Source organism: Bufo bufo, chromosome 6 (assembly GCF_905171765.1).
Source record: "Bufo bufo chromosome 6, aBufBuf1.1, whole genome shotgun sequence".
In the NCBI taxonomy this organism is placed as follows: domain Eukaryota; kingdom Metazoa; phylum Chordata; class Amphibia; order Anura; family Bufonidae; genus Bufo; species Bufo bufo.
This window is the reverse complement of record NC_053394.1, coordinates 289,511,934-289,522,172: the sequence shown is the minus strand read 5'-3', so window position 1 is coordinate 289,522,172 and position 10,239 is coordinate 289,511,934. Positions and strand designations below refer to the sequence as shown.

Below are 10,239 nucleotides of genomic sequence, written 5' to 3'. Positions count from 1 at the left end.
ACTATGCAGGAGGTGTCAGTATATAGTGATGGTGAACCTTTTAGAGACCGAGTGCCCAAAACTGCAACCCAAAACTCACTTATTTATCGCAAAGTGCCAACATGGCCATTTACTCTGAATACTAATATAACATATCTTCCTACATTCAGTGAGCTGTCTGTGCCATTCATAGCATACCCTGTGCTGATGAATGGCAGAAAAAGTCTAAGGCATAGTGTTACACCTTGGACTTCTTCCAGGGTGTGGGTGCCCACAGAGAGGGCACTGAGTGCCGCCTCTGGCACCCGTGCCATAGGTTCGCCATCACTGGTATATGACATGAAGAATCAAAGTCACTATATCAACAGATACTTTATACTGAATGCACAATTCTGTGGGCTTCAGAGCTGAAACCTCATAGTTGAGTGTCTGGACAAGACTTGATTTAGGGTTAGGGTTTTAGGCTATGCCCACATGACTAGCGTGATTAGCTGTGTATTAACCATTGCGAACCGCGGTAAAAAAACTTTCCCGCTGTATTTTCTGATAGTGGGAAGTGCCGGCTTTACATCAGGAAGTGCCACATTACAGGAGATCTGGTAAGTTGCTAGCTGTGTCAGACCACCCTCCAGGTGTTGCAAAACTACAACTCCCAGCATGCCTGGACAGCCTACAGCTATAAGGGCAGGCTGGGAGTTGTAGTTTTGCAACAGCTGGAGGGCCGCAGGTTGAGCATCCCTGATTTATAGCAACCAGAAGAATTGCAAATGCAGCTCTGGAGTATGATAAAGGCAGTAACTAAGTATCAGCACAAGCTAATGTACTCACAAAGTTACTCAACTGTCTGTACATTCAGATTTTATCTGCACATTTATCATACAAACACAAAATGTCATAACTACAGGCTACTGTTCCTACCATTAGGCATAGGGGTAAATTTGTCTGATACTTATATAGACTTTAGATGGTTGAATGCGCCAACCGACCATCTAATGTGTATGGAGCCTGCCAACTCTCACGTGACAACAGATATCAGGGGAGATAGGGATCAGGCAGCTGGATATCAACATGCCCGATCCCCTTTTGTTTTCGGGGGAATAAGCCACGGTCACAAGTATCTTGCAGCAGCTTTCTCCCCTCTCAGGACACATACATATTGGAACCAGCCAAGCGTACATATGTATGGAGGAGAAGTTGGGAGAGATAACGAGTATTCAGGCCACAGCTAACAAACATCGGCACAAAACTGTATTCAGAGACTATCGCACATACAGATTGAGGTCTGTATACATTGGAGCCAGCTCATACGATGTCACGCCTAATTAAAGTGACTGGAAGAGGTTTGCTAGACACTAACCATATCCCAAGTGCATGACTAGTTCTCTGGCCAGATTGGCATCGCGCTCCCGGGACTCCAACCATAACACCTTTCCCTTTAAATTCCTTTAAGTAAACTTTCAAAATGGACGTGACAGTTATGAAACAGCGGCTTGCTAGCATCAACTTTCATAAGCCTGTATATAAAGAAAGAATTCTTAAAGGGGTTATCCCATGAATGATGAGATCCCTATGTCAGCAATAAGTGGAGAAGAAAAGCAGTTACTGAGCATATCTAGTGCCCCACAAAAGGCAGAAGGTGGACCCGACAACAGGGGGCGCTAGCAGGGAGGAAAATGTAATGCACATTGAATGAATATTTTTATTGCATGTACATTGCAGTAATACCTCATTTGAAATGCCCTATTCATTGCATAGGAATACTTTTTGTGGGATAACCCCTTTAATTACAACCTTGGCACCACAAGCCATTCAGGTTAACCCACTGCTGCTACATTAATAAAATTGTACCTTTGTGTTCATAAGCTTCAATGAAAGATAGGGTCGTATGATGGAAGATATAGGTAAAGCAATGCAAGTTGCTGTAAAATTGTTCCAGGTAAGTCCTCCTTATATACAAGTTCACTTAGGTGTCCTGGATGGAATATGGTACACGGGCACAACGTGGTGCATATGAAGCCACACTGGGCACAGTGGCCTCTAGAAGGTAGAAGTTGTAAACCTATAGGTCCGAGACACATTTGAGCCTTGCTAGTCCTTTTCTGCACAAGATTAGTGTGGTCCTGGATCAGCCATCAGTGGCGAGTATGACTGCTGCCCCAAAAATGCCAACGTTCTGTCCGATCATTCGCATCTGATTCCAGAATTCCACTCGTCGGTTATTGTGCCAGTAGGCCAGGTTTCCGTCTACAAGGAGTAGGGAAAAGGGGAGGAGGACAGCAAGAACTTGGGACGAGAACCGAACATAGTAGCCAGATAGGAAGGACAATGCCAACACGCCATACAGGACAAACAGGATCTGCAAGGCTGGTTCTCCTCCTGGAAGGAAGTCCAAGTATGACTGGCGGTCCTCCTTACTGTGCTGTAGGGTGTATGCCTAGAGAGGGTTACAAAGACCCATTATTACAGACCCTTTAATCACAATATGCAAAACATGTAGTGCCTGGGGGTGCCAACCTGCCTCTCTGCCTTGACCAAGGTATGTAGATGCAGGGCTTTTTAAAGGGGCAAGTCTCTAAACGTAGGAACAGGTTTCTGTCAAAAAGGCAAACGTAGTAGTCATCTGGGAGACTGCATATGAAATCTGCTGGATATAGCATAGGGATTATATGCACTGCATTACCCCAGGGGAAAAGCTGAAGATACAACTATTTCCTACTCCAGCCATAAAATCTCACCTACCTGTCCCCTGCCAATCTGGAGTCTGGAAGGTTTCTGGCAGACCGCTGCTGTAGCATGCCTGAGGTTCTGGGCAGCTGTTGTCACAACCTACCCCGGAATAGCTCACTGCAGTCGCAGGCACAGACTTTACAGTAAGTCATCCCTTAGGTGGCACGGCAGGTCATGGCACCCAGTAATCAGAACTTGTATGTGCAGCCATGTTGCAGGAGTGGCGGACCAGAAGGCACTCATGGACGCCCCAATCTGAGAGATCCTCATAGGTGAGACTTTGTCTAGAGTAGACGTGTCCATCCCAGCATCAATGTGTGTATTTTCAGCTTTTACATGGTGAATCATTTTAAGTAAGACTGAGGGCAGTTGTTTGCGTAGCTAACATATTAAAGGACCCCTGATACTTCAGATAACCACTGATATGTCAATGTGACATGTTAGAAGTTTTGATCTGTGGTGGTCCAGGTGCTGAGACCTCACCAACCGTTAGAAAGAAGGGGTGCCTATATGAGAGCCAGGCCTTGTCATCTTCTGTTGGAACATAGAAAGTATGTAGAAATGCTAGATCTTGTATACTTCTCACCAAGGAGTACCGCTAGGATCCCTTCATTCTAGCGATAGTGGAGGTCTCAGCACACTCTGGTGCCCAAATGACTCAAGCGTTCATAAATGTCAGTGATCCTTTAAACATCATAATAACAGGAATCCAAAATAGTTTATGAAAGAACGGATTTGTCTTGAGCGACATGAAGAGATCCACCGACTCGGCTTTTGGTGCTCAGGATAGAACAAGCTGCCCTTTTACTTACCAGGCAGATGAGGTAGATACCCAGGAAGACCTGACCGGTGGACTGCAGAGAGCGGCCACGAAGCTTCTGCCTGTAGATTTCCCCAGCACCGCTGGCCAGGATTAGAAACCCTCCAATGACGGCGATGGTGCGAGAGTACATGCGGACCTGACACACACAGAGACCAGTCATATCCATAAAATGTTAACGGGATGGAAAATATATTCTTACAATAGACGTCAATAGAGAAATTCCACTCCAGCTCTGTAAATGCCCCATATGCGGACATCTGAACATGATGATTATATAGCCTTACAGCCTATAGGGAAGCGTCATCATACAGCCGGCATTACTTCTGTGACACCTTTCATGCTCATATGTAGCCCGTTTAACCCCTTAAGGACGTGCTCTTCTTTTCTCTGCATTTCAAAAGCCATAACATATTTTAATCCCAATGTGGTTGTATAAGGGATTGTTTTTGCGGGGCAAGTTGTACTCTTTATGGCACCATCAGATGAACTGTATTACTTTGGTGGTAAGGCTACTTTCACACTTGCGGCAGTGTGATCCGGGCGGGCAGTTCCGTCGTCAGAACTGCCCGCCGGATCTGCCGCTGACTGAAAGCATTTGTGAGACGGATCCGTCTCACAAATGCATTGCAAGGACGGATCCGTCTCTCCGCTTGTCATGCGGACAGACGGATCCATCTTGTATCTTTTTTCACATTTTTACCGGTCTGCGCATGCGCAGCCCGGAAGGACGGATCCGGCATTCCGTTATTCTGAACTAATACATTCCTGAGGGAAAATCAGGCATGTCTTCAGTTTTTTTCGCCGGAGATAAAACCGTAGCATGCTACGGTTTTATCTTTTGCCTGATCAGTCAAAACGATTGCACTGAAGACATCCTGAACGGATTTCTCTCCATTCAGAATGCATGGGAATATGCCTGATCAGTTCTTTTCTGGTATTGAGCCCCTAGGATGGAACTCTATGCCGGAAAAGAAAAACGCTAGTGGGAAAGTAGCCTAACTGAGGTGCCAGTGTGAAAAAACAATCCCCCAATGTTTTTAGGGTTTCCTTTATAAAGATAACACGTTAACTTTGCAGTTTAAAATTGTTATTATATTTTTATGTTGTTCTCATTTTTATGTTGTTTTCATTTTTGATTTTTCCTCCCCGCGTTCCAATGGCCATAGCGTTTGTTTTTTTTAGTTCACATACCCATATGAGGGCTTATTTTTTTGCGGGACACAAGGCATTTTTAATGCAAGCATTTAATTGACCATGTCTTGTATGGGAAAAAAAAATATTTGTGGGGTAATATAAAAAAAAAAAAAATCCCACCAAAGTTTTTGATATCACTGCTGTTCACTATGCACTAAAAATGACATTACTTCCTTATTCTGCAGCTCAATGCGATTACAGCGATACCAAACGTGTATAGTCTTTATTTTAATTACTTAAAGAAAAAATGAAACCTTTGAAAAAAAGTAAATTTTGTTTGCATTGCCATTTTCTGAGAGCCATATCATTTTATATTTCCATCCACACAGCGGTGAGGTGTGAGGACTTGTTTTTTTGTGGAATAAACTGTACTTTTTAATGGTACCATTTTTGTGGTATGTAAGCAAAGTCGATCACTAGGGACAAGGTGACTAAAAAATAGCGGATAGCATGTTTTTAATTTTTTTCCATCAGTGTTCATCGCACAGGAATTTCTTTTCAAATACAGTACAGACCAAAAGTTTGGACACACCTTCTCATTCAAAGAGTTTTCTTTATTTTCATGACTATGAAAATTGTAGATTCACACTGAAGGCATCAAAACTATGAATTAACACATGTGGAATTATATACATAACAAACAAGTGTGAAACAACTGAAAATATGTCATATTCTAGGTTCTTCAAAGTAGCCACCTTTTGCTTTGATTACTGCTTTGCACACTCTTGGCATTCTCTTGATGAGCTTCAAGAGGTAGTCCCCTGAAATGGTTTTCACTTCACAGGTGTGCCCTGTCAGGTTTAATAAGTGGGATTTCTTGCCTTATAAATGGGGTTGGGACCATCAGTTGCGTTGAGGAGAAGTCAGGTGGATACACAGCTGATAGTCCTACTGAATAGACTGTTAGAATTTGTATTATGGCAAGAAAAAAGCAGCTAAGTAAAGAAAAACGAGTGGCCATCATTACTTTAAGAAATGAAGGTCAGTCAGTCGAAAAATTGGGAAAACTTTGAAAGTAAGGGCTATTTGACCATGAAGGAGAGTGATGGGGTGCTGCGCCAGATGACCTGGCCTCCACAGTCACCGGACCTGAACCCAATCGAGATGGTTTGGGGTGAGCTGGACCGCAGAGTGAAGGCAAAAGGGCCAACAAGTGCTAAGCATCTCTGGGAACTCCTTCAAGACTGTTGGAAGACCATTTCAGGGGACTACCTCTTGAAGCTCATCAAGAGAATGCCAAGAGTGTGCAAAGCAGTAATCAAAGCAAAAGGTGGCTACTTTGAAGAACCTAGAATATGACATATTTTCAGTTGTTTCACACTTATTTGTTATGTATATAATTCCACATGTGTTAATTCATAGTTTTGATGCCTTCATAGTCATGAAAATAAAGAAAACTCTTTGAATGAGAAGGTGTGTCCAAACTTTTGGTCTGTACTGTATTTCGAATGCGACAATACCCAATATGTTTATTTTTTTTTCCGTCTGACTCAGTACATTAATGATATTGGGAGGTTGACCTATTCCTCGCTGATGGACCAGAGATAAGGACTCATGAGATTAATCTCATGTGTAATGCCAGCTTAAAAGGCTGTGCCAGTTTTCAAATTTACCAGCTATCCACAGGATAGAGGATAAGAGTCTGATCAGTGGGGGTCCCAATAGTCAGACACAAAATGGAGGTGTCCTGTGCCCTCCTTTGAATGGAGCAGTGGTCATGAGAAGCCAAGCACAGCACTTACCAATCTCTGGTAGTCCCATAGAGATGAATGGAGATCAGGACCCCTGTTCTCATAACTGATCAGTCCCCACCATTCACACTCTTATCACTACACAATGGAGAGGGGATAATTTTAAAACTTGGCATAAACCTTTTCAATCTTCTAGCCAGAGAAGCATCTAGGGGGAATATTGGAGGTGCCCTTTAATTATTCTTCAAAGGTGGATGGTGGTAAGAACAAGCAGAAATGAACAGCTGCTACAAGGGGGAAAAAAACTACTAAAAAATACTCACCTTCAGCCAGTCACCATAGTGGACATGTCCCCCAACATGTGCTGCATAGGTGCTGATGGCCAACTGCAGGGCAGAACCCAGTGCAAACCAACGCGGTTTTACCCCAAAAGACATAAAACTGGCGCAAAGCACAGCCACGCCCAGGTCAAAGTAAAGGAATGGAACAGGGATGTCCGGTTTCCTAAAGAAAACATAACAAGGGTTAATAATTACACTTAAAGCGACCCTCCGGTTCAATAAAATACAGAGAAAAATCACAGTAACTGGGGAATGAACATAACACTTATCTGGTGACCTCCGTCTCATCTTGCAGATTATCATTTCCCCGCTCCTCAGACTATCTGGTGCATACTGCGTATCGGCGGTCAGAGACACTTCCTGCTTGTCCTGCCCTGCTCTTGGATTGGCCAGCACTACTCATGTGATCAGTGCTGGCCAATCGGCACAAAATGTTTGGACTAGCGATGCACAGTGTGCTTCAGGTATTCTGAGAAGTGGTGTGACCATATGGGATGGCAGAAGAACAGGCCAGGAATCGATAGATTTGCAGCGGAAAAGATGAAAATGAGCGCACCACATAAGTTTTCTGTTCATTTCTCCGTTAGGGCTCATGCACATGACCATTGTTGGTTGGTGCCCCTATTGCGGCCCACAAACAGCGGGTCCGCAATATACGGGCACTGGCTGTGTGCACGCCGTATCACAGATGCGGAATGGAGGCATGGAACCACTACGGAGTGCTTCCGTGGTTTATGTCTGTGCCTCCGCACCGCAAAAAAAATAATATATATAAATAGAACTTGTTTTATTTTTTGCGGTGCGGACGGATCACGGACCCATTGAAGTTGAATGGGTCTGCGCCAGATACACGGACGAGGCCGTGCATTGGGGACCACAATTTGCGGTCCCCAACGCATGGAACGGGTGCAGGGGTCCTTAATGTGATTTTTCTTTGTTCCTTGAGCAGTAAGACTACTTTAAAGTGTAACTGTCATTTTGAGCCTTAGCAACGCTCCTCTTCGGTTTAGATAACACAGGTAGTGTTAGGAAAGTCTTCACAGTTATGTAAACAGAAGACAGAGGAGCGATGCTAAGGCTCAAAATGGGCCACTTTACAGCTATTTTTCTAAAAGAAATGTACGATTTCAGTCATTAAAAGCATATTACAAAAATAAAAAAAAGAATGACAGTTACACTTTAACATACCAAAAAACCAGCAGCAGAAAAATTAAAGGGGATAAGTGTTTGATCGCTGGGGATCCAACCTCTGGGACTCCCAGCAATCACGAGAACAGGGGTCTGCAAGTGCCACCAAACTGCCCCCATGAGAATGGAGCGGCGGTGTGCCTTTGCATCCTCTGCTCCATTCACTTCCATAGCACTGCCGAGTACAGCGCTCATAGAAGTGAATGGAGGATGCATATGCGACCCGCCGCTCCATTCTCATGGGGCAGTTTGGTGGCAATTGCAGACCCCTGTTCTCGTGATCGCAGGTGGTCCCAGAGGTCAAACATATATATCCTATCCTGTGGATCGGGGATAAGTGTTAATAGGGGCACAACCCCGCTGGTGATTAGCCCGTTCTCTTGGCCAATCAGATGTAGCGATGACATCATCCCACTTTCCTGGCTCATCTGACAGGCCGAGGGGGGTCCAGTAATGTGTACTGAATAATGGCTCATACATGGAAGAAAATCAGAGCTGATCTGGCACCTGTAACCCGGCTGATCAGACGTGGCCACATATTCTCCCTGCAGCGGCCGCTATAGAAGTGCAGTATTCCATGGTGACTACTCAGATGAACGGCTGACCACGTAGGGTCCACCAGAGCAAGAGTTGATTACAGAGTGGAGTTCAAAACAGGGGGACCCTCCTCTATAACATACAAAAACATGACACTGCCCCTTTAAGGGACACGAGCTTATTGCTGTTTACTAAATGCCTAACGCAATAACGCATTGTGTGCACAGCCTCTAAATCTCATGTATAATAACAGTGTACCTCTTGGCCTCTGCTCTCTCCGCATATAACATAAGCTGGCTGAAGCAAAACCAGAACGGGCACCGGGTGAGAAGCAGCACCCCAAACCGGGTCACCAGCTGCAGAAGCTTCTTCCGACCACTCACAGCCATTCTCCCTTGATACCCGGCTACTGACAACTAGCGCCGCACCTCACTTCCGCCCAGTAGCGGGACAACTCACTTCTGCCAGCCAAACCATTCATTCTCCTGCCAACCATCCGGGTCACTGACGTCACAGCCGTCATCCGGACTACACTTCCGGGTCAGCGATGTAGTTCCCTTTTCCGCGTTTCCGACATCTTTGCCAACCGTACAGGAGAAGCGCGTTTGCCAACCAGCGGTAAAGCGAAGTTCCAATAGCTGCAAACTCAGCTGGTGAACTGTAAACGTAAAGTGTGCCTTTTGCTGTAAGAACAGGTGATAGTAATACTGTAAAAAGACATGACTGTAATAATCCATTATCACTAATAAATACTGTAATAGAAGAAGGCACATTTATCATAGGTTCAGTTTGCAGTGGATTTTTCATGTTGCTTCTTCCTTGGGTGCACCCTTAAGTTAATAGATTTTGACACATTTTCCACTCCAGGATTTGTGTGGAAGCCGCCCTGAGCGCCTCCCATTGTTTTCTATGGGAAATCTGTGCTGCAGTTCATATGCGGCAATTTTTCTTTGTGAGCTGATTTGAATTGCGGTCTGCAGGGATACATTTATAATAAAACTATTTACTTACAAAAGAAGCCATTCAGTCGTCTGCTGTGCCGTCCTCTGCTTGCTTCCGCGGATTCTTTCCCCTTCTTTCTGTCTCTCGTCAGTGCGCAGGCGCACTGTTATGGTGGATCTGTGGATGACACTGTTATGGGGGCATCTGTGGATGACACTTATTATGCCTCTCATCAGCCCTCATTATGCCTCTCATCACCCCCATATCAGCCCCCATGGCTCTCATTAGCCCCCATATCAGCCCTTATGCCTCATTAGCCCCCATATCAGCCCTTATGCCTCATTAGCCCACATTATTCCTCTCATTAGCCCTCATTATGCCTCTCATCACTCCCATATCAGCCCCCATGCCTCTCATTAGCCCCCATATCAGCCCTTATGCCTCATTAGCCCCCATTATAAGCCATTATGCCTCATTAGCCCACAGTATGCCTCTTATTAGCCCCATGTGCCTCATTAACCCCATATGCCTCATTAACCCCATATGCATCATTAGCTCCCATATGCCTCATTAGCCCCCATTATGCCTCTAATAGTCTAATTAGCCTCCATTGTGTCTCTAATTAGCCCCCATGATGCCTCTCATTAGCCCCCATTATGCATCTTATTAGCCCCCATATGCCTCATTAGCCCCCATATGCCTCATTAGCTCCCATATGCCTCATTAGCCCCCATATGCCTCTAATAGTCTAATTAGCCCCCATTATGTCTCTCATTAGCCCCTATTATACCCCCAGCAGGATCATTTTTTATAAAAT

At 44.8% G+C, this 10,239-nt stretch overlaps 1 protein-coding gene across 1 annotated transcript; it reads right to left on the bottom strand.

The window, feature by feature from the left end:
- Window positions 1-724: 724 nt before the first annotated feature.
- Window positions 725-9,296, bottom strand: TMEM101 (transmembrane protein 101). The gene is made up of 4 exons (XM_040436892.1): window positions 8,739-9,296; window positions 6,738-6,918; window positions 3,519-3,665; window positions 725-2,413 (listed from the first exon to the last, which is right to left on the bottom strand). The coding sequence occupies exons 1-4, from the start codon at window positions 8,867-8,869 to the stop codon at window positions 2,105-2,107; spliced, it is 768 nt and encodes a 255-aa protein (XP_040292826.1). The 5' UTR covers window positions 8,870-9,296; the 3' UTR covers window positions 725-2,104.
- Window positions 9,297-10,239: the final 943 nt, after the last annotated feature.

Coding starts and splice junctions, on each gene's coding strand:
- TMEM101 (XM_040436892.1), bottom strand. CDS start 8,869: ATGGCTGTGAGTGGTCGGAAGAAGCTTCTGCAGCTGGTGACCCGGTTT. Junction 6,919..8,738: donor GAGAGAGCAGAGGCCAAGAG/GTACACTGTTAT, acceptor TGTTTTCTTTAG/GAAACCGGACATCCCTGTTC. Junction 2,414..3,518: donor GTATCTACCTCATCTGCCTG/GTAAGTAAAAGG, acceptor AACCCTCTCTAG/GCATACACCCTACAGCACAG.